Here is a 25,544-nt window from a genome sequence, read left to right as displayed (position 1 = left end):
GGAGCAGACATTCTGGTTAGGCTAGGAGCCCAGATAGACATGGTAAACCAAGTAATCTGGACTCAAGCCAACATCAACAACCACCCACTCCTCGCTGACCTTGAGCGCATGTGCTTGGGACAGACCATCCCTCAGGCATGCCAGGTAGCTAGTGAGTTTGACGTTGTTATTCCTGCTAGGACGGCCGGTTTTCCCCTTAAGTTGGTCATTCTGAGGGGTCAAGAGCTTCCAACTTCAGAGGCTTTCTTCCAACCTCTGCCCCTATTTCTGGAACGTAACCTAACAGTTTGTGGCACTCCTCTGCTTGAACTGAACCATCGTTCGTCTTACCTCCTGGTGCAAAACTTGACAAACACCTCTCTCACCGTGCCTGCTCGCCACCCCCTAGGTCTGCTGATAGACAGATCATTCCATGACATTGAACTAACAATTCCAGTCATAGGCGAACTGCCTCTTTCTTTGGTCGGACTAGAAGACAGTAGAAACACTTTCTTTACTGTCCCCAATAACATGATTCATATCGAGCCACACGACATGCTGTGCGATGACAGAGTTTTCATGGCCAAAGTTGACACAGCAGAGGGCATGATGGTATATGCCCTCTCCTCTCAGCCGGGTGAAAATACCCCTGCGTCAGATGCTGTAGATTCCTCATTAGGCGAACCATACCCAGGGTTCGAACTGGAGGTCCAACAACAGCTTACTAAGGCTGATAGCCTAACCTTGGACACTCAAAGACAACAACTCCACCAATTGTTTTATGATTTCAAGGACACTTGGTCACGGGACTCTAACGACTGCGGAGTCACAGACCTTCACACCGTACAAATCCCCACTGACCCAGATGCACAACCAACGTTTGTGCGCCAGTACAAAATCCCTTTAGCTGCTTATGACTCTATCCAAGGGATCATAAACACTTTGCTGGAGAAGCAGATCATTCGAGAATGTAATTCCACCTACAATTCTCCCTTGTGGCCCGTGCTGAAGCCTAACGGCAAATGGCGCCTCACCATTGACTACAGGCAGCTGAATAAGCAAGTCCCCTTGTCAAGGTGGCCAATGATCCATCTAGACCAAGAACTCACCAAGGTGAGAGACACTAAGTTTTTCTCCACCGCCGACGTGGCCAGTGGATTCTGGACAATGAAAATCGATCCTAAAGACCAGTATAAACTAGCGTTCTCCTTCGCAAATCAGCAGTTTACCTGGAACCGATGCCCTTTTGGGTACTCCAACTCACCAGCGGAATTCAACATATTCCTACACAAGGCCATGAGCAGTGTTGGGCACGTTACTTTCAAAAAGTAATTAGTTATAGTTACTAGTTACTTTTACCAAAAAGTAACTGAGTTAGTAACGGAGTTATTTTGTCATAAAAGTAACTAATTACGGCGGCACGGTGGTGTAGTGGTTAGCGCTGTCGCCTCACAGCAAGAAGGTCCTGGGTTCGAGCCCCGGGGCCGGCGAGGGCCTTTCTGTGTGGAGTTTGCATGTTCTCCCCGTGTCCACGTGGGTTTCCTCCAGGTGCTCCGGTTTCCCCCACAGTCCAAAGACATGCAGGTTAGGTTAACTGGTGGCTCTAAATTGACCGTAGGTGTGAGTGTGAATGGTTGTCTGTGTCTATGTGTCAGCCCTGTGATGACCTGGCGACTTGTCCAGGGTGTACCCCGCCTTTCGCCCGTAGTCAGCTGGGATAGGCTCCAGCTTGCCTGCGACCCTGTAGAAGGATAAAGCGGCTAGAGATAATGAGATGAGATGAGTAACTAATTACCAGGGAAAGTAATTATTCCGTTACATTTTGTTCCCCCTCAAAAAAAATCAAATTCAATTAGTGTAATCATAATAAAAGTGAATGTTAAATGTGTTTAATGACTGAAATGGACACTTAACAGAACCAATTAGTAATGTTATCTACACTATATTAATATTTTTGTGGGACAATGTGAGATAAGACATCTATCAAATGTAATATATTTTTGCAGTTATTAAAATTATGTTACTCATTACTGGCCACTGACGAGGACAAATGCTTTGTTCCTCGACATAATGTGCATTGCACGTAAACACTCTTGCCTTTTATTTCAAGTAATGAAAAGTAATGGCTGTATTTCCAATGTGAAAACGCAGTGCTGGGCTGACCGCTCGCCATCGCTGTGTCTTCCGATTGAAAGAGCGCGCAGTAGTGCAGTAGGCGTGGCCTACCTACATATGTTGTCCAAATCTACTCTGATTGGCTTACTGTGCCGTTGTCTCGCGTCTCCCCACCCCACACGAAAGCAGAGTAAAGAAAGGCTGAACGAGCAGCGTGCCAGATGAGAACAGCTTTAATAAAGTAACGCATAGTATTTTATTGTAAGTAACGGGAACGGCGTTATAACGATGTAAAAAGTAATTAGTTAGATTACTCGTTACTAAAAAAAGTAACGCCGTTAGTAACGCCGTTTATTCTAACGCCGTTATTCCCATCACTGGCCATGAGTGATGCTGCTGCTCGCGGAAACTTGATTTATGTTGACGACATCCTGATCAGATCGCAAACGTTCGAAGCTCATTTAATCGAAATTCAACATGCCCTTACTCAGCTTGCTAATGCTGGAGCCAAGCTCTCCATTACTAAGGGCCAGTGGTGTCGCACAAAAGTTGAATACGTTGGCCTGCTCGTGTGGCCTGATGGTATCGAACCCCAGTCAGGGAGAATCCAAGCCATCCAAGACATTAAAGCCCCCACTAATGTGTCAGAACTTAGGAGGTTCCTAGGCATCTGCAATTACTCCAGGCAGTTTATTGAGGACTACGCAGAAATTGCGAGACCACTCACAGAGCTTCTCTGAAAGGATAAGGAATTTCAATGGGACAGTCCTCAAGAACATGCTTTCAGAGAAATGAAGCAGAAATTGTGCTCCGCCCCCTGCCTCGCTTATCCAGACAAGGACAAAGCATTTTACCTTGAAGCCAGCTTCTCCACTCACTGCTTAAGTGCTGCCTTATCACAGCAGTATGATAAGGACAGGCGAGTCGTCGCATACACTAGCCGTTCACTTAGTAGTGTGGAGCTTAAATTCTCAAACTGCAAGAAAGCCCTGTTAACCACTGTTTGGGCCGTTGAACATTTCCGCAGCTACACTGGTGGTCAGAAAGTAGTGATAGAGACATCTCACCAACCTGTCTCTTTCTTAAACAGTCAGAGGCTAAGAGACGGAAGGGTGTCCAATAGCCGCATCGCGGCGTGGATGATGGCCTTACAGGGCTACAACATTGAGGTGAAGTATGCCCAAAACCATAAAATGGCATTGGGCCAAGGCTTAGCCGACTGCTAGCACTGTGATTGCGGGCAGGAGACAGGAGAGAATCCTGTCCTCGTAACTACACCTTCCCTTCCGTCAGACCACCACTACTATGACGATAACTCATGTAAAGACCTTCCCATGGTCTACGTAGATGGTTGTTCCTCACGCCATGAGAATGGACTGCAAGCCGGCGTTGGTATTGTTTGGACAGTAGGCCCTCTGAAAGGACAATACCAGTACCAAATCGGAGCCAGGACAAGCCAATACGCAGAGATAGCAGCAGTGCTCATCGCTTTGCAACAAGCTAGCGAAGTGGGGATTGGGCAACTAGCCATCTGCTCTGATTCCAACTATGCCCGTCACAGCTTCATTTCTCACTTCCCCACATGGAAAATGAATGACATGAAAAATGAATGACATGAAAAATGCTAGAGGAAAAGTAGTGAAACACTCTGAACTTTTCCTGGCATGTGACAAACTGGTGGCAGGCCAGGGAATGACCGTGTACTGGAAAAAGGTGAAAGAGCACTCTCAAGTCCCTGGACCTGATAAAATTGGCAACGATGAGACTGATCGCCTCGCCAAAGCAGGAGCTGTGGACGGCCCCCCCGGGAGTTCCAGGAGGGATGGCTCCCTGAGAGACCGTGTCACGTCGTGAACGCCATTACTCGCCAACATGCTAGAGAAAGGCGCGAAGACCCTGAACCCCAGTCGTTGACCGTCTATTTAGGTAGACAACCAGGCGACGCAGATCTGCTAACTATGCAGGATGAGGACCCAACTATCAGCCAGATTCGCAACTTTGTTACAGACCCAAGGGCATTCCCCATATCAGAAGTGGCGCTACAACAATCAAAAGACCTAAAACACCTCTATAACCTCCAGCACTGCCTGAAGCTCGAGAAAGGGCTCCTGGTGTACGTGCCTCGTGGCCAAGGACCACCCCGCTGGGTCGTTCCTATGAACCACAGGGGGGTTGTCTTGCAATATGCTCATGACAGCCCATGTGGAGGCCATAGAAGCGCTAGGGCCACCTACAAGACCCTTCAGCCAATAGTCTATTGGCCTTTTATGATCAAAGACATAACTGAGTATGTCAAGGGATGCCTGGTCTGTTGTCAATTTCGCCCATCCAAACCGCTAAATAGAGCTCCCCTGCAAGGTCGCGGAATTACCTTTCCCTGGTCCAACCTCCAAATGGACTGGATCGGTCCAGTCCCAAAATCTTCCCGGGGTAACAAATACCTCCTCACCGTCACATGCGCTTTCACAAAATGGATAGAATGTCTCCCAGCCCCTAATGATACCACAGAGACTACTGCTCTCCTTCTCATGAACCATGTGTTCAGCCGCTGGGGCCTTCCTCTATCCATCGACTCAGACAAAGGCACCCATTTCACTGCTGGTGTAATGGCTGCGCTGTGGAACATGTTAGGCATTGAGGCGAAATTCCATATCGCGTACCACCCTCAATCCTCTGGTCAGGTTGAACGAGCCAATCAAACCATTGTGAGCATGCTGCGAAAGTATGTCACCTACCATGGTAAAGATTGGGATGTGAAACTTCCCTTGGTGCTAATGGCCATTAGGTCCACCCCTCATCGCACCACTGGAGTCACACCCTTCGAGATGATGACTGGGCGGGAAATGGTTCTCCCACTGCATCTCCTGTACAGACCAGAGGACATGAGCGTCGCAACTGCATACACCGCACATCAATATGTTGCCGACCTACAACGCCACCTACAATCCACCTTTGCATGGGCCCAAAAAAATCTCGAAACGAGCGTGAAAGGACAAAAGGCCTACTACGACCGAAAAGCCTCCCATCACGAATATCAAATAGGCGACAAAGTCCTCTACTTCAACTTCACCAAGCCAGTAGGAGTCTCAAAGAAGTTCCTACCACACTGGTCGGGACCTTTCGAGATCGTAGGAAAACTGTCCCGCGTCACGTATCGCATTAGGACATCCAGGCCTAATCAAACGCCCTCCTACCGATGGGTTCATAGCAATCAAATCAAACCTTTTGAACAGTCCTCATTCCAAAAGGGGGTGGACGATAGTTAGGCCCATCCTGTCCACCCAGCTTGTACGTCTCACTCACCCATAAGCGTACACTAACACTCCCAGTCACATTTACCAACCCAATAAAATAAAAACCCTTCTGTATGTTACAGAATGGACTCCCTCGGGATTCTGTGCATCCTCCTCACCCTACAACTGAGTCAATCAAGTGAGGTGGTGGAGCCTGGCCCCCCAGCTGGCATCATCCTGCAGGAGGCTCCTGGGCTCCTTCTTACGAACTGTCGCATTCACACTCAAAGAGTATACACCCGACTAGACCCATGGGACGTATACCGTAAACACCTCAAGTCACTACCACAATCGATCGATGATAACGGACCAAATGGCGAGATCTGGAATACAGTTGAGCACGCTAAACGCACCATCAGCCACATGTAAGAGCAGTTACAAAAATTCTTAGTCACCAAGGAAGAGCTGAGCGGCAAAACACGTCAGAAAAGGTTCCTCGGGGGTTTACTTACCGCTGCATCTGCCATTGGGTCCTTGTTCTCTGTTGGTCTCTCTGCAGCCAACTCAGTCAGTCTGAGTATGGTGAAAAGAGAAGTTAGCATTCTGAAAGAGGAAATGCCAGAGATCCGAGAGAAACTGCTTTCTCAACAAGAGGAGCTGCAGGGCTTAGGCAAAACCCTGCAGGGAACTATACTAACCGTTAACATGCATTCTGCTCTAATCCATAACACTGTGCATGCCGTAGACAAATTGGCCGAGATAATCAAGAGCGAGATCAAATACGTCCGAGTAGTAAGGGATTTAATGCAAGACCTGCTTAGAGAAATTAGCAACTCAATCAGTACCCTGAGTAGTGGTAAGATCCCACCGTATCTGATACCCCTTTACATGGTAGATAAAATACTAAAATCCGCTACTACTACTAACGTGTATTCATCGCAAATACACCTGGCCTATAGTCTTGGCAGTGGTATCCCATTTTTGTGAGTCCACAAGACTTAAAGATAGGTTTTATGTTAAATCTACCCATCATTGAGAAAACCAACATATATAGACTCAAGTCTGTCCTCAACGTGGGTTTCTGGAAAAACAATGTCCGTATACACATACAGACACCACCCATGGTAGCATTCCATGACGACAACCCCTCTGTCTACTTTATTCCCAACCTAGAAATGTGCACCGCCACTAAAGACATCCACTGGGTCTGCCCAAGCAACCCATTCATTAGAGACACTACAGATCGCCTGTGTGGTTTGAGGGCACAAGCGCCCGAACAAAAGTGTGTAGGCCAAATGTCCGTAAAGGACAAGGACATGGAAACTAGAGTAGAGAGAGCTGGTAATCGGTGGGTTGTTAACACTCCAAAAACTGAAGTCTTGATGTCATACGACCAGCACGACACAGCCACCAGAATGAAAATCCCAAACCAAACGGTGTTCCTTAGTGTACCACAGGGAGCCACCATTCACGTAGGTGATATCACCCTACACCATCTTAGCACCGACAGGTACGATTCTGAGATTGAGATAATAGACGCATTTCAAGGTTATGATCTTGAGATCAATAACACCCTCCAACAGCAACTACTGGTTGAAGGGACCAAAACGGTGAAATTTAGTTTAGATCAGACTGGAATTTCGACTATGGTCTCCCGATACTGGATCAGAGAGTCATCTGATCTAGGATCTACCATAAGTCTGATTGCTTTGGGACTTCTTCTCAGTGGCTGGGTCTTAACCGCTGGCATCGCATACATGCTATACAAATACATAACAACACTACATGCCAAGCTGGATAAGATGGTCTGCGTCCCTGACAGCTTTAGCTGCAGTAGCGCACGCTTTTTGGCCAGACCACCCGCTGCTATTACTTCTCCAGAAGATTAGGCTTACTAACCCAAGCACTAATACTTCTTTCCTTTCCCTCATTCCTTCTCTTTTCTTGTTTTTTTTTGCATAAGAAATGAAGTATATATGTAGTGTAGTGTTTGATGTTTCTTTATAGATGTGGTTTTGACCTAGTTAGATAGGGTGATTATATGCCCAAAATGCCTATAGCCTGATTATATGCCCATATGCCTCTGCCTCCAACTGTCTTATGCCGCTTTTCCACTACAAACGCGGCTGAGTCGGGCTGAGCCGTGCCGTGCTGAGTCGAGCTGAGTGGGGCTGTTGGAGTTGCATTTCGACTACAACCGCGCTGAACCGTGCTGGCTGGAAGTGGGTGGACACATTGGGTGGAGTTAGCGAAAGTGGGTGGACGTCACGTGATGTCGTTAAGCGGCGCAAACAGTGACATCAGTGATCTTTTAAGCGGTAGTCTCACGACCCGGATAGTAAACAATAAACATGGAGGACATGGAGTCGTTAGTGTTGTTGGTCTTGGTTCTGTGGCTTGTTGTCACCGACAACGCCAACAGATACTGGCAAGAGCGTATAGATGAGGCGAGGCGCATAAGGCTTCAGAAATTCTCGTAATTCTTCTTCTTCCGGGTTTACGGTGTTTACAGATCCCAGCGTGCTCGTGTGTGGGCATGTGAGGACACTCCTCCTCACCAATCAGTGCACAGGGGAGTGTCTGCTCACGCCCCCAGCCTCACTCAGCTTGGTTTGGCTCGCTTCAGCCCCACTCCAAAACCGTGCGAGTTTTGGGTGCTAAGCAGGGCTGAAGCGAGCTGAGTCGTGCTGTTTTGAGGTAGTCGAAACACGAGCCATGTCGGGCTGAAGTGAGCTGAAGTGAGCTGAAAAAGGGTAGTGGAAAAGGGCCATTACTGGAACTCCTGAGTTTACACAGTTTTCACAGGACACCATGGACTGTACAGAGCAAGGCTACCTCAAGGACTATGGACACGTGAACTGTACGGTACTGTGCTCTCAGTGCTACGGCTCCATCATACCCCTGAGACCAAAAGGGGGAAATGTAGGTACCGCCTGTCTCGTCTTTCAGGACTACAACTCCCATCACCAGCTTCCGCGTTGACCTACGTCACGCCTGGGAGGGATCACCTACGTCACATCCTCTGTGACGCCATAAGTAACTGAACACGTTTCCGCTCTTCCTCTTTTCCGTCTGGACCAGCCGTCTGCAGGCACAAAGAGATCCGCTCCGCTGAGCAAACCCAGATAAAGACGTCTTTCTTGCAAGATCCACGATTTAGCGCGTTTTCTTTTACCTTTGGCCACGGTAAACTCTAGAATCGCGCGATTTTGACTCAGACTGTGATATAACCGGTTTCATTTGTTCCTTATAAGTATGTACGACTGCAGCCCAAGCAGTTAATTTAAAGTTAGAAGCGACCGGCTCTTTCTAACAAAGCGCTGTGCACATTGTTTGATCAGAGACTCCTTTTCATTACGAGCGACCACGCGTCAGACCAAGAAATTCTCTGCGTTTCACGGAGGCCTCCACAACTGTGAAACTCCAAAAGTCTTGGAACATCTTCTCATAATCTCGTGTAGAGGCGAGATACTGAAGTAAGATTGGCATTTCTGGGCAAATTAGTCTTAGGAATTAGCTTATGAAGTAGTGTGAATTTAAACTCAGGAACTGTTTAAGTGTGCACACTGATTTTTTGTGTTCCATAATTGTTCTATGTTCTCTCAGTCGTTTGTTTAATTGATAGGTTTTGCATGCTTCTCTATTCCTTTCTAACACTTTTAATCTCAGTATTGCACATATTTTGACCTCATCAAGATTTCAGTGAATTTAGTAATGTTATGAGCTAGTGGGTTAGCTACAAGCTAACTCTTTTGTTCTACTTAGAAACACGTGGTGACCCTGCCTCCACACATACATATCTTAGTTAGCAACCAAAGCTAATTCTTTTGTTCTACTTAGAAACACGTGGTCACCTTCCCCCACAACACAAACACACTTTAGGTAGCATTCCAAGCCCTGATTCAATTAAAACCCATATATATCAATGACGACCATTTGAATGTATTTCAACTGCTAATATTTAATTTTTTTATCACACACACACACACACACACACACACCTTAGCTAGCATCCCACACTAGCCTTTTGTTAAGCCATAAGGCCTCCCATACACACCCACACACACCTTTTGTTCTTAACTCCACGAGCTAGGATTCTTAGGCCTTAGCTAGCAACACAAAGCTAATCCCTCCTCCACACGTGGCTGCACACATACACAAATACCTCACTGTTTGCTGAAGATTTCAACTGCTATTATTCATTTTTATCTTTGTTATAATAAATTCAATTAATTATTGAAACTGTGTGTTTATTTGTTGTCCCAATATTTCTGAAGTTACCCAATCTCAAAGGGTTCCAAGGTGCATATAGGTTGTGTAATATGGTAAGTGATCATAATAATTTGGAATATACCATAATTCAGCTGTTTGATAATTTATTATTAAGCATCAAAATTAAAGGTATTATTTAATGAGACTGATTTAATGATTTAATGAGACTGATTTAATGAGATTGATCACTTAATTACCAATTGCACCTACAACGTGCAGGACACAGCACAACTGCTGTGATCTACTGATCTCATCTCATCTCATTATCTCTAGCCGCTTTATCCTTCTACAGGGTCGCAGGCAAGCTGGAGCCTATCCCAGCTGACTACGGGCGAAAGGCAGGGTACACCCTGGACAAGTCGCCAGGTCATCACAGGGCCCTTTATTAAGTGCTGCACACAATTATTATTCATATTATTAATAATATCAACAGGCCTACCTACAATTTATAATTTTTCACTCACCTTTGCCAGTGTCAATCACCTCAACTAGGCAGATGTTTCTTACCTTGACAGCTTTGATGTTATTTTTATTAGAAAATAAATAAATGGAATATCTGTGGTATTTCAAATTAAAACAAAGTGTGAAGACTTGATTACCACTTTTGCAAACCACTAGTAAAGATAAACAAATATGTGCCAGGAATCAAGTGTTGATATAGTAGTGTGGATATAGTAGTGGGGATGGCTGTGCCAGGCTAGTAATCTCTACTACACAATGAGGCCTGCTGGTGGTCATATTTGTCTGGGTCATACAATTCTATGTTATATAGCTGACCCGACCCCGGCCCCCCATCACAGTCAGGAACGACAATGTGGCCCCCAGAGAAAAAAGTTTGGTGACCTCTGCTGTAGTGGAACACATTCGTTGTTCATCGTATGGTCAAGCCTTCAAAAATCAAGTCGATGCACTACCATATTCTCTTAAGCACAGGGCTCTGCTCCACGCATGCAAAAGAGGAGCTCCGCTAATACTATCCTAAATACTATTATACTAAAATTATACTAACATTTTATATTATTTCAACCCACCCATATAAATTCAATTCAAATGATAAAACATTATTCTGCTTTCAGTAAATCACAAAACATTCTGATTGAAATTCATGAAGACTATGATTTCCATGGTTTTCCCCAAAGCGTTTTAGCGTATCGGGCCCGATACGCTTGCTCTGCCTGCCGATACGCTTAGTCGCTTTAGTTAAAATCCGATACGCTTAGATTTATACCGATACGTTAAATTTCCTACCCACAAGTAACTAGATACCTAGGAGAGCAAATAACAGATCCATTTACATATTGATTGATATTTGTGTTAAACAAGCGGTCTTTTTTTCCAATGTTTGTGTTGATTCTGTCAAAGTAATATGTCCCTGTGGTATAATGTAAACAAACTGTAATCGGTTGGCTATGTCAAGATCACGTTTTCAAACCGTCCAATAATAATATCGAAAGAAAACGTCAGACATCCCGGAAGTTTCCGATTCATTATAAGCGATCTCATTGGCTGCCAATGTTGTCTCCCACCAGAAGGAAAAAGCCGACTGATTTTAATCACAAAAGTTTGACCTAGTCGATTATTATTATGGCTTCGATCAAAGATTGGTTAACTAAACGTCAACAAACCCACGTGAGTGATGGCGCACAAAACCAGACAACTGTCACAATGAAAACGCAGTCAATTTTGATCACAGCGACTGGCTCAAAAAGCACAACTATTCTGTCCACCGCCACGACGATGACAACTGGCACTACAGTGTCTACACCAGCATTCTCTCAGTGCCAGAGCACTATGAGAAATTCGCTCCAAGAAGCACCCAGAGATCCAAAAAAAAAAGGAAATCAGGATTCGAAGCTGCCTGGGTCAAGGATAACCCCTGGCTACAGAGCACTTCAGATGGCACAGGTAAGTAACTATTACATTAAATTAATACTTTAACCATAACGTAAGAATGTTATTTTTGATGGCACTCATTGTTATTAATAGTGAAATTATAACTTGCTAGCCAGGATGTCTTGACACAAACGTTATCATATCTAGTGATGGAGGCAGGTTATAGTCAGATTACTGAATAATACTTATTTAGTTTTGTTAAATAATTACTGAAAATCATTAACACCTTGCATTCAAATGGACCCCCTGTTATATTAGTGTTCATATGTTTTATTTTAAATCTCGTTTTTGCAGGAGTGTCTTGCACTCTATGCATAAAGCATAAAGTCAAGACTAGGAGTGAGTTGGGCATATGGGCATCAAAGCCCTGAACAAGCATAACCAAACAAGCAGTGAAGAGGCATGCCAAGTCACAGATGCACATGGATGCTGTCTTCAGAGAGAAGTAGTCTCTCTCCAACAACCTCACAGACGCTGTCGGGCTTGTAGTATCATTGGAGCATAGAGCTTTTCTTGGTGCCTTGCGCTGCCTTCACTGGCTATGCAAGAGAGAGATCGCGTACACAACAAAATATAAGGCTCTCGTTGGGCTATGACTACCTATCCCATTTAAACAAGGTAATCAATAAAATCAAATTGGTCAAGGAGCTTGAATTGATTTATGAAATATAATTAAAGATCATTTTATTATGCTTATATAATGATAAAAATCAATACAATACATCCTGATTAGGCGGCACGGTGGTGTAGTGGTTAGCGCTGTTGCCTCACAGCAAGAAGGTCCTGGGTTCGAGCCCCGGGGCCGGCGAGGGCCTTTCTGTGCGGAGTTTGCATGTTCTTCCCGTGTCCGCATGGGTTTCCTCCGGGTGCTCCGGTTTCCCCCACAGTCCAAAGACATGCAGGTTAGGTTAACTGGTGACTCTAAATTGACCGTAGGTGTGAATGTGAGTGTGAATGGTTGTCTGTGTCTATGTGTCAGCCCTGTGATGACCTGGCAACTTGTCCAGGGTGTACCCCGCCTTTCGCCCGTAGTCAGCTGGGATAGGCTCCAGCTTGCCTGCGACCCTGTAGAAGGATAAAGCGGCTAGAGATAATGAGATGAGATGAGACATCCTGATTATAAATTCAAAGTATATGATTATTCTATTGTAATTTGTAGGGTGACGATGCCAGCTACACCTCAATGAGGACGATCACTGAGATGGTGGCATCAATAGGCCATGTTATTCGTTCTGACAAGTTGCAACAACTTAGGTTCTTTGTGATCAGCAGGAGGTCATGATGATCGATTCTCTTCATTGGATTGCATAAGCTGGAGCAAACCACTGTTCATATTTTCATGCACATTGTTACAACACTACTTGATCATAGATAATTAAGGGATCCCCATAGATTTTCAATCTATCATATACCCAGGCTTTCGTCTAAACGGGGGAACAGGGGCGCTGTGCCCTCTTACTCTCGGCGTGCGCCCCCTTACCGACTCCGTGAAAACATCCCAGCAACACTATGTGACAATGTGTCTGATCATCAAATACGTTATAATTGCTCCAAAAATATTCCAATCAGGCGGCACGGTGGTGTAGTGGTTAGCGCTGTCGCCTCACAGCAAGAAGGTCCTGGGTTCGAGCCCCGGGGCCGGCGAGGGCCTTTCTGTGTGGAGTTTGCATGTTCTCCCCGTGTCCGCGTGGGTTTCCTCCGGGTGCTCCGGTTTCTCCCACAGTCCAAAGACATGCAGGTTAGGTTAACTGGTGACTCTAAATTGACCGTAGGTGTGAATGTGAGTGTGAATGGTTGTCTGTGTCTATGTGTCAGCCCTGTGATGACCTGGCGACTTGTCCAGGGTGTACCCCGCCTTTCGCCCGTAGTCAGCTGGGATAGGCTCCAGCTTGCCTGCGACCCTGTAGAAGGATAAAGCGGCTAGAGATGAGAATGATATTCCAATCATAGTAGATACACCGCCAGACGGTGCAAAAACAATCCGAATTGACGTTTTCCAGACTGAGGCGCCATGTTGTTTAGTTGTTTACTTGTCGCGGCTGCTCTCGCAAGATTTGACATGGGTTACATACAAGGTCAGCTGACTTGTAGAGCGAGATTTCTCGAGACTGAATGACCTTTCACCCACTGGCGCGAGAGCTTTTGACAGAAGTAGTTCGCGAGTTGTTTTTGTTGACACTTGGGCATTTAAAGATGTCATCCCGCAGCACGAAACGGAAGAAAGCCAAAGACTGTCCGGAGCAGAAGAAGATTACTTCTTTCTTTTTCAATGTTGACAGACAATTTGTTACAATTTCCCTCTCAGATAGCCTCAGAATGTCCCATTGGAGCATTTTTCAAAGGCTTTGCACGGCGAGGGGGGGGGGGGACACAACCGGCACCATCTCCCCCCCCCGCTTCGCTCCCTCGCCATGGTGAGCGCCCTCATACTAAATTTTTCTAGAAAAAACCCTGATATACCCAAGTAATCTATAACAAAACAGTTTAACTTGCATGTTGAACTTTAAGATGAAATTTCAAATGTGTATACATTAATACTATTTAGGTCAGAAATCATTGAAACACTGGTAAAATCTATCCTATAAATCATGTATCTAAAACCTCTCAGAGACCCTGAAAATGCACCTGAGAGCATCCATTTTCAAAAAATTTTCCAGGGGGGCATGCCCCCCCCTAGTTTCGCGTTGCCGCTCGCTTTCGCTCCGTTGGCACTCAATTGTCTGTGTATCATCATGCCAGAATTTAGGGCTTTAATTTTTTGCTGGGGAAAACACTGGATTTCATATACAGTGCCTTGCAAAAGTATTCATACCCCTTGAACTTTTTCACATTTTTCCACCTTACAACCACAAACTTAAAAGTTTTTTATTGAGATTTTATGTGATAGACCAACACAGAGTAGCACATAATTGTGAAGTGAAACGAAAATGATAAATGGTCTTCAAAATTTTAAACAAATAAAAATCTGAAAAATGTGATGCGCATTAGTATTCAGCCCCCCTGCGTCAATATTTTGTAGAGCCACCTTTTGCTGCAATTACAGCTGCAAGTCTTTTGTGGTATGTCTCTACCAGCTTTGCACATCTAGACACTGAAATTTTTGCCCATTCTTCTTTGCAAAATAGCTCGAGCTCAGCCAGATTGGATGGAGAGCGTCTGTGAACAGCAATTTTCAAGTCTTGCTACAGATGCTCAATGGGATTTAGGTCTGGACTTTGACTGGGCCATTCTAACACATGAATATTCTTTGATCTAAACCATTCCATTGTAGCTCTGGCTGTATGTTTAGGGTCATTGTCTTGCTGGAAGGTGAATCTCCTTCCCAGTCTCAAGTCTTTTGCAGCCTCCAACAGGTTTTCTTCCAGGATTGCCCTGTATTTAACTCCATCCATCTTCCTATCAACTCTGACCAGCTTCCCTGTCCCTGCTGCATGTTTCACAGTGGGGATGGTGTGTGCAGGGTGATGAGCAGTGTTAGTTTTCCGCCACACATAGCGCTTTGCATTTAGGCCAAAAGGTTCAACTTTGGTCTCATCTGATCAAAGCACCTTCTTCCACGTGTTTGCTGTGTCCCCTACATGGCTTCTTATGCCTGTCTTTCAACAATGGCTTTCTTCTTGCCACTCTTCCAAAAAGGCCAGATTTGTGAAGTGTACAACTTATAGTTGTCCTGTGCACAGATTCTCCCACCTGAGCTGTGGATTTCTGCAGCTCCTCCAGAGTGATCATGGGCCTCGTGGCTGCTTCTCTCACCAGTGCTCTCCTTGCTCGCTCTGTCAGTTTAGGTGGACGGCCATGTCTTGGTAGGTTTGCAGTTGTGCCATACTTTTTCCATTTTTGAATGATGGATTGAACAGTGCTTCTTGAGATGTTCAGAGCTTGAGATATTTTTTTTTTATAACCTAACCCTGCTTTAAACTTCTCCAGAACTTTATCCCTGACCTGTCTGGTGAGTTCTTTGGTCTTCATGATGCTGTTTGTTCTTCAGTGTTCTCTAACAAACCACTGAGGCCTTCACAGAACAAGTGTATTTATGCTGAGAGTAAATTACGCACAGTCGGACTCTATTAACTAATTAGATGACTTCTGAAGGCAATTGATTGCACTGGATTGTATTTAGAGGTATTAGAGTACAGGGGGCTGAATACTAATGCACACCACATTTTTCAGATTTTTATTTGTTTAAAATTTTGAAGACCATTTATCATTTTCGTTTCACTTCACAATTATGTGCTACTCTGTGTTGGTCTATCACATAAAATCTCAATAAAAAACTTTTAAGTTCATGGTTGTAAGGTGGAAAAATGTCAAAAAGTTCAAGGGGTATGAATACTTTTGCAAGGCACTGTAATTGCATTAGGTTTTCTTGACTAATGAAGTGAACAAGTTTTAACTTGTGGAAGATTTTTGTATTCTAATGGATGATAAATAGCAAAGAACCACTGGCTTAAACCCTGCTGTTTTATACAGATGCTTTATATCTAGATTTTGAAAGGTGAACATTACTAATGACATGAGAGAATACTGTACATACAATAAATATGGTGAACAATATGGCTGCTTAATACAAGGGTACTTCAAAAAGTTCTCGACCTCACCCAGAAAACGTCACAGGAAAAAGACTGTTCTTGCATTATTTTGCAACACAGTCTCCTTGAATTTCAATACACTTGGTCCACTGATGTTCAAGCTTCGCTATCCCTTCGCAGAAGAAGGTCATATCTTGAGGCTCCAGATCCTCCTCAACAGCACGGATGACTTCATCATCATTCTGAAAATGGTGACCGTGCGAGTGGGATTTCAGTTTGGGAAACAGATAGAAGTCAGATGGTGCCAGCTCGGGTGAGTAAGGTGCCTGGGGCAACAGTTCAAAGTCACATTTGGCTGCTCTGCCACTGCCACCTGTGCTGTGTGGACGGGCGCATCGTACTGGAGCAACAGCACGCCAGCTCGAAGCTTTCCTTTCCTTTTTTATTTGATTGCTTCTTTCATTTGAGTTTTTGTGGACAGTGATATAAGGCTTTATAGTATACAGTTATGTCCCAAAATGGGAGTAACACCCTTTGTTTCCGGGTGAGACCAAGAACTTTTTGAAGTACCCTTGTACACTGATTGTTAATTGCAGTATTACATGAATAAAAGTGCCTTTGTGTTTTGCTCTGTGATTGTGTTACAACAAATTGTGGCACTGACACACACAAAAAAATGCATTTTAGTTAAATTAATACAGGTGAATATTTAACACATAATTAACTTCACTGGTTTATTTATACATACGACAGTAGTATTAGTATTAGGTTTACTTTATTGTTTTATATAGTTTATAATTTATTGTGTTGTCTATTGTCTGTATTTATTGTATGAATAGACATTGCACTATCTGTCGCTGTGTTTCTTTGTCCTGTAGTCTGTTACCCTGATTCTGGAGGCACTCCATTTTGTTCCTAATGTTACATCTGAGGAATGAGAGGAATGACAAAGCTGACCTGACTTGATGTGACGTGACACTGCAATCATCTATCAACTTTGTGTCATTAGTGCGTCAGTGCAGACTTCAAAAGAAAGGACTATTTCCCTGCTATCAAACTATGCTCCACTGGATCAGATCTTACTAGCTGTAAGGACTTGTGTGTGCACTGTACTGTGACTCACAGCAAAAACAAAGCTAACACTGATAAATGACTCCAACAGGAACGCTATTCAAGAGTTAAGTAGGAGTGTTTGCACAACAGTTAAGGCAAGTTTGCCAAACTGGAGTGACATGCAAGGTTGGTCCAATCTCGTACCAAAAACCACAAACGACGTCAAGCAGCTCCTTCATCTGTGCCAAAACAAAAGAAAACAATCCCACAATATGCTTGGGCTGAAGAAGCCGTTTTAAAGGCGCAGGGTAAATATTTGGACTTTTTCCTATTTCAATAAGAGGATGTGAAATAGGAAGAGACAGTTGGTTCTCAGCAGATCCCATATGCACACAGACAAAAAAAAAAAAAAAAACTAAGTTGATCTTTAGGATTCTGAATTTGTCAAAGAGTACAAAGTGCTGTAAAGCAGGTACATGGGGGGGGGGGGGGGGGGGGGACACCATCTTTCCCACACCATTATATGATTTTATGTGATTTCAAAGCAGACCAGAGCTAGTCAGTGTGATGTCTGCAAGAAAAAAAAACAGAGCTTCTGGTAAAATGTGTGTGGGAGTGTTGGGAAGTTCGCTCACTGCCTGGGTTGAGTCACATATCATAGTCAGTGAGGCTTAATTAGGATGAATAATCACATATCCTTAATGCCTTTCAGCAACGTTCTGGTACATGCGTCTAATGAACTGGTAATTGCCTCTATACTTTAACTTCCTCAGGTACATTTTTCCGCTGCATTGGACGTTTTTGTTGGAGGAGGAGGCATGATGTACTTAATGGAAAAGTACAAGGTCTGAAAGCTGAAAAGGTGACGTTGGATCTCCTTCCGCTCCTGTCAAGACTGATGGACACCGTGGTGAGATGCAGTGACCTGAACTGTTCAAGGCTAATCTGACGGTCGCTCTCAAGGAGATAAAGTTGCTCAAAAGCCACGTCTGAACCGGAGCTCTCGTTCCTGCTCTTTGTGTGGCCTTTGAGCTCCCAACAAGCTTTGATCTCGAGGCCAAACGATGGGAAAGCAGGCATGGAATGTGGCTTTCTTTTTCAAGGGGAGGCATAAATGAATAAAAGATTTCCCCACACTTCTTCTTCTTCTGGCTCTATAACAGTGTGCATTTTCACATGGAATGGACGCACTGGGTCACAATCACATACACTTATTTAATACACTGTATGTAACTTTATAGCATTTGCTAATGTTGGATATTATACTGAATTTAAGCAAATAAAATACATGCTTTAAATGTGACAATGTGTCGAAGCATTATATTCTCTATATTCTTAATACGCATCTATTTTGCACAAATTTAATTTATTTGGTAACTGAAATTGTACTTTATACTGTTTTATCTTCTAATCCACAAAAAGCTTCAGTAAAAATGACTCACATTAAAACTCAAATAATTGTTTTCTCTAAACAGATAACACTACTGTAATAACACTACTGTATTTTACAGAACTTCTGCAGAACAATAAACACTACAGCATACCAAATATTGCTTCACACACTGATGAGAGTAACTGTGAAAAAAGAAACACATGCTGGGAACAGCACACATGTGCCCCCCCACCACCACCACACACACACACACACACACACTCTGACACACTCCCATCAGCAGAGGCTATCAGGACCGAGTTCCGGATGTGTACACTTCCAGCCCCTTTCCCTCCCCCTTTTCGCCTCCTCTTCCTGGAAATTCTGCTGGCAGAGCGTGGCTGTGAGGAATGCAGACACTTCACTCCTCTCCTCTCTCGGCTCAACTTGCCTAAACCAAAAGCCCTCACAGGACCTAAAGTTTTTGTCTCAAAGCTGTTAAAATAGCTACATCTTAAAAATGTTTTTGTTAGTCTGTTCAGGGATCTCCTTGGGTGAAAAAAAGATATTAGATTGATGAGTGTGACATCAAAAGTATGCAAAAAATATACATAATGAGAACAGCACTCAAAAATCACAAACATAACCATGCACATACACTACCGTTCAAAAGTTTGGGGTCACTCGGACAATTTTGTGTTTTCCATGAAAAGTCACACTTTTATTTACCACCATAAGTTGTAAAATGAATAGAAAATATAGTCAAGACATTTTTTCTGGCCATTTTGAGCATTTAATCGACCCCACAAATGTGATGCTCCAGAAACTCAATCTGCTCAAAGGAAGGTCAGTTTTATAGCTTCTCTAAAGAGCTAAACTGTTTTCAGCTGTGCTAACATGATTGTACAAGGGTTTTCTAATCATCCATTAGCCTTCTGAGGCAATGAGCAAACACATTGTACCATTAGAACACTGGAGTGATAGTTGCTGGAAATGGGCCTCTATACACCTATGGAGATATTGCACCAAAAACCAGACATTTGCAGCTAGAATAGTCATTTACCACATTAGCAATGTATAGAGTGTATTTCTGATTAGTTTAAAGTGATCTTCATTGAAAAGAACAGTGCTTTTCTTTCAAAAATAAGAAAATTTCAAAGTGACCCCAAACTTTTGAACAGTAGTGTACATACTCAAATCCCTCCAATCAACACAAAGGAGATACGAGTAAGTTCAGCTGTTAATAATTAACATCAACTTCACACTGTACGATTTTTATCCTGGCAATGTTTACAGCAAACAATGGCACTCTGAAATATACTGTAATGCAGACAACAATACCACACTGGAAAAGAAATCTTTGATAATAAGCTGAGATCAGTCTGAGAATGTGATTTAATGCCATTACGACTAAAAACAGATGATGGTATTTTTTTTTTTTTATTAAGTCATCACAATGGCAAACATAAGTGAAACACACTAATGGACGGACAAAAATATCTTTATTACCTTAAGATCACTTTGAACAAGGCTTGTGCGATATTGATTATTTTCTAATTGTGATTTTCCATTTTAAAGTATTGGGATAAATGATTTACTCGTCCAGAATCGTTAACCCTAAAAGACGGGGAAAGCTAGCTACCGTTTTCACCGTTTTAGGCAGATTACAGGAATATGTAATAATATTACCAGCTGTGCAGTCTGAAATTTGCCAATCGTGAAAATTTAGCTGGACGCTGGATATCTTAAGTGATTCTGCAGTACAATGCAAGAAACAGTAAAAAAAAAAAAATTACACATCACAGCTGATTTTAAGAAATCAGCTGTCTAATAGTTTGATGGTGATGCTGCTCAGCATTCAGGAGGAGACTGTCAGACAAAAAAAAAATCCATAAACCATATTTAATCACTTTTAATTTACCATAACCATTAACATTATTTCTAATATATAAGATCTGATACTTTGTTGTAGGTCTCTAAATCTTTTTGGGTCAAAATCTTTAGCTATGTCCAAATGATTACATTTTAGTTTTAAAATGAAATTAACTTCCATCCAGATGAATGCTTTAGCTCCATATCAGAAATAACCTCCATCCAGACTAACACACCTGAAAATGCATATCACATGACCATGATGGTACATGGTGCATTAGTACACATGGCATGGGCAGCTTGCACATCTGGGAAGGCACCATTAATGCTGAATTATATACGCAGGTTTTGGAGCAATATGCTGCCATCCAGACGACATATTTTTCAGGGAAGGCCTTGCTTATTTCAGCAAGACAATGCCAACCTGCATTCTGTACGTATTACAACTGCATTTCTCCATAGTAAAAGAGTCCAGGTGCTAAACTGGCCTGCCTGCAGTTAAGATCTGTTTCCCATTGTAAATATTTGGGGCATTATAGAATGAAAAATACAACAGACAGCCTAAATTGCTGAGCAGCTGAAATTGTATATCAGGCAAGAATGGGACAATATTTCACTTTCAAAACTACAGGAATTGGTCTCCTCAGTTCCCAAATGTTTACAGAGTATTGTTAAAAGAAGAAGTGATACAACACAGTGGTAAACATGCCCCTGTCCCAACTTTTTTGACTAACACAAGCTGACTTTCAACAATGTTTCTGTTTATTTTGCCCTGTTTTCTGCATGATGTGACTGGGATCTCGCTAACTGATGATGTAAGAAGAACATGATGTAAGAAGAACAATTATCTCAAATCACAGGTACGTCATTAGAAGATCTTTAACATACACTATACGGCCAAAAATGTGTGGATATCTGACCATCACACTCATATGTGGTTCTTCCCCAAACTGTTTCCACAAAGTTGGAAGCACACAATTGTCTTTGGGGTTTGTAGCATTAAGATTTCCCTTCACTGAAACTAAGAGGCCCAAACCTGTTCCAGCATGACAGTGCCCCTGTGCAAAAAGCTAGATCCTTGAAGACATGGTGAACCAAGTTTGGAGCGGAAGAATTCAAGTGGTCTGAGCAGAGCCTTGTCCTCAACCCCACTGAACATCTTTGGGATGAACTGGAATGCTGCTCACACCAAGCCCCCTCACCTGAAATCAGTACCTAACTTACCAATGCTCTTATGACTAAATGATCCCCACAGCCATGCTCCAAAATCTGATATGGATATGATGATATGGTAGTGTATAATCTGACAAAGAACACGTTATCATACAAGCTGTTATAGATTTTGGCCAAGCCCCCTCACCTGAAATCAGTACCTAACTTACCAATGCTCTTATGACTAAATGATCCCCACAGCCATGCTCCAAAATCTGATATGGATATGATGATATGGTAGTGTATAATCTGACAAAGAACACGTTATCATACAAGCTGTTATAGATTTTGGCCAAGATTTTATCGGGATCATCTCATACAGCGTTACAGTAATTTTAAAAGACTGCTGTAAGTGCAGTCTACAACCAAATAAAGCCTGAAGAGGTCAGGTTAGACGGCTTTATACAACATTTCCATCTAACAGGATGAACAAGTTCACTGCTCTGATACAGCACAGAGCAGTGAACTTGTTCATCCTGTTAGATGGAAATGACCATATGATATGACTTAGCTTTGCAAACTATAAATTTCGCTTTATTGCATTTTTCCTGAACCTCAGTTTGGTGGAGAAGTGCTATTAGAGTAGCCATCCAGGTCTAGAGCAATAACCAGAGCAACAGGATATACCTCTATGAATGGACACTCTTTATAAAAAACAAGTGAACCTCAGACTAGCAAACTCCATCCCCCCCCCAAAAAAAAATAACACTGATAGTGATGGTTAGATTAATCTGCACATTTTCTGGTGCAATGTGCATCAATGGTGCAAGGCTGTCACTTGTCTACGTCTGAAGACACAAGGGGTTTCATGCCAATATGTTAATTAAGTTAAAGAAGAAGAAAAACAACAACAACTTTATTCATCACATGCTTGTGAAATTCCTCTTTGCATTTAACCTATCTGAAGCAGTGAACACACACATGCACACACACGTGAGCAATGAGCACACACACATACCCAGACCAGTGGGCAGCCAATCTAACAGCGCCCAGGGAGCAGTTGGGAGTTAGGTGCCTCGCTCAAGGGCACCTCAGCCAAAGGCTGTCCCATATTAACCTAACCGTATGTCTTTGAACTGTGGGGGAAACCGGAGCACCTGGAAAAAACCCACACAGACACGGGGAGAACATGCAAACTCCATACAGAAAGGCCCCCGCCGGCCGCTGGGCTCGAACCCAGAACCTTTTTGCTGTGAGGCGACTGCTAACCACTTACACCACCATGCCACCCTCATGAAAAAATGGTTTCATTTGGGATTAATAAGAAAACAATATTATGGTGATCTGTTTAAAAACGTTACAGTGTAAAATAAATGATTCCCACCCACCAACTAGCTCTCACCTATCATACAGTAGCTACCACTCAGGAAGAGTGAGGGCTAACATGTGCTTACTCCAAGAAAAGTAAAACCAACCAAATGCATCTTTTTTAACTGCTGCTAATGCTGCATCATATTCATGAGCTCATATACATACCCACAGTCAGCTAGTGTCACTGTGATTGACAGGGGAAGGAGAATATGCCAACCATATCACTTGCCAGCTTGAGTCACATGACCCACATCTCCTGATTACTAACTCAACTCAGCTGTTCACTTTTACCGACAAACTTTAAAATGTCAACAACAAGCGTCAGTTCACTGCAGAGTTTTAGCCAGTCATGATGCCAAGCGTACAGATTTGATCAGCATCTGGTTTTGACTTCATCCTGCATAGTTTAGGGAGTTAGACCTTGCCTGGTGTTATCTGTTTGCTGATCATCTGACCCTGTGCCTGTTTATCACTCCGAGTTTGCTTTGGCTTTCTGGACTGTCTGCCTTGGTCTTTTAATAAACCCTGCATTTAGGTCCAAATCCTGTGAAATCTTATTACAATGAGAAACAGAGTCTGAAGACATGAATCTTTAACAAAATAAAAGTAAAATCTGTACTATAGTGCAGCAAAGAGCATGAAGCATATACATGCAGTATGATAATGTGCATTATCTTAAGTTTCTTATTTAACCTACTGTATACTGGAACTGAGCCACTGTTAGCATTTGTTTCTGTGTGTCTATTCTGAGCTGATAATAGAAGAAGAGCTCACTATCTGAAGATCTTGGCCTCCTCGTTCTGGGTCACTCACCTGCTGCATGCCATCTCGGCTGAGCATGTGCGGGTGAAGGGGCATTTCAGCCAACATGGGCGTGGCCTCCAAAAGTGGGAGGTGCTGATCTGTCATCATAGCTGAAGAGAGCGTTCATTGACATCAACTCCTATGAGATGATAAAGAAAAGAAAGTTGATTCATACCTGGAACATTTAGGATACCATCACAACACTCCAGTCATATTTTAAAAGCTTTAATTGAGGCAAACATGATTAGAACTTTGAAGACCTGAGTAGCAAATAATGTCATTTGCAAATCAGTGTGCTCTCAAAAAAAATAGGTTAAGACTGCAATATTGAGCATTTAACTATTAATACTATTTCATGTGAGCAGAATAATTACATTTGCATACATTAACATTACAGAGGATCTTCTGAATGGAAAAGCTTTCACATGGTGCAGCTAGTACTATGTATAGTTCTCAAAGCTGCAGGCTTTCCTGAACTGAAGTGTTTTGTTTTGTTTTTAACTTTTTTGCTTATATCTCAATGACAAGTAAACTGCTAGCATTTTAAAAGCTAGAAATAAAGAAGAAAAATCAATTTAAAGATTCCATGTCTATTCCAGCCCTGTGATGACCTGGTGACTTGTCCAGGGTGTACCCCGCCTCTCGCCCATAGTCAGCTGGGATAGGCTCCAGCTTACCCGCGACCCTGCACAGGATAAGCGGTTACAGATAACGGATGGATGGATGTCTATTCCACTGACACATCAACTGATTATTTACATAATAAATAAATTAAATTTTAGATAGATAGATAGATAGATAGATAGATAGATAGATAGATAGATAGATAGATAGATAGATAGAGCACTGTGCAAAAGGCACCCAATTTTTTTCATACAAACTTTGTTATAGATTTCTATTTTATGACTTCCACATTATCGAGTCAGTACAAAAACATTTTAGAGTTCCAAACATATTTTTTCCAGCACAAAATTAAGCATTACAGAAAAAAAAAAATTTTAAGCCATTTTTGGTCGAAGCCCTGTGATGACCTGGCGACTTGTCCAGGGTGTACCCCGCCTTTCGCCCATAGTCAGCTGGGATAGGCTCCAGCTTGCCTGCGACCCTGTAGAACAGGATAAAGCGGCTAGAGATAATGAGATGAGATGTCTATTCCAGCCCTGTGATGACCTGGTGACTTGTCCAGGGTGTACCCCGCCTCTCGCCCATAGTCAGCTGGGATAGGCTCCAGCTTACCCGCGACCCTGCACAGGATAAGCGGTTACAGATAACGGATGGATGGATGTCTATTCCACTGACACATCAACTGATTATTTACATAATAAATAAATTAAATTTTAGATAGATAGATAGATAGATAGATAGATAGATAGATAGATAGATAGATAGATAGATAGATAGATAGATAGATAGATAGATAGATAGATAGATAGATAGATAGATAGAGCACTGTGCAAAAGGCACCCAATTTTTTTCATACAAACTTTGTTAGAGATTTCTATTTTATGACTTCCACATTATCGAGTCAGTACAAAAACATTTTAGAGTTCCAAACATATTTTTTCCAGCACAAAATTAAGCATTACAGAAAAAAAAAACATTTTTAAGCCATTTTTGGTCAAAGCCCTGTGATGACCTGGCGACTTGTCCAGGGTGTACCCCGCCTTTCGCCCGTAGTCAGCTGGGATAGGCTCCAGCTTGCCTGCGACCCTGTAGAACAGGATAAAGCGGCTAGAGATAATGAGATGAGATGAGATTTTTGGTCGACAGTATTTCTTTACATGTGCCTAAGTAGGGCTGTGCGATATGGGAAAAAATGAATATCCCATACCGTTACATTTTCTCCATTTCACGATATACGATATATATCTCGATATATTTAAATCTCCTCTAAAGGAC

At 42.9% G+C, this 25,544-nt stretch overlaps 1 protein-coding gene across 3 annotated transcripts in view; it reads right to left on the bottom strand.

The window, feature by feature from the left end:
* The window catches only part of LOC132890578 (fibronectin type-III domain-containing protein 3a-like), a 181,543-nt gene that overhangs the window by 123,708 nt on the left and 32,291 nt on the right, over positions 1-25,544 (bottom strand). For all 3 annotated transcript variants that reach the window (XM_060927577.1, XM_060927580.1, XM_060927579.1), the window contains one exon: positions 23,655-23,784. In XM_060927577.1, coding sequence (XP_060783560.1) covers positions 23,655-23,753 — 99 coding nt within the window. In that variant the 5' untranslated portion in view covers positions 23,754-23,784. The remainder of the gene's footprint in view (positions 1-23,654; positions 23,785-25,544) is intronic.

This window comes from Neoarius graeffei, chromosome 8, assembly GCF_027579695.1.
Source record: "Neoarius graeffei isolate fNeoGra1 chromosome 8, fNeoGra1.pri, whole genome shotgun sequence".
Lineage (NCBI taxonomy): Eukaryota > Metazoa > Chordata > Actinopteri > Siluriformes > Ariidae > Neoarius > Neoarius graeffei.
Note: the sequence above shows the minus strand (reverse complement) of the source record. Positions and strands in the feature narration are given on the sequence as shown.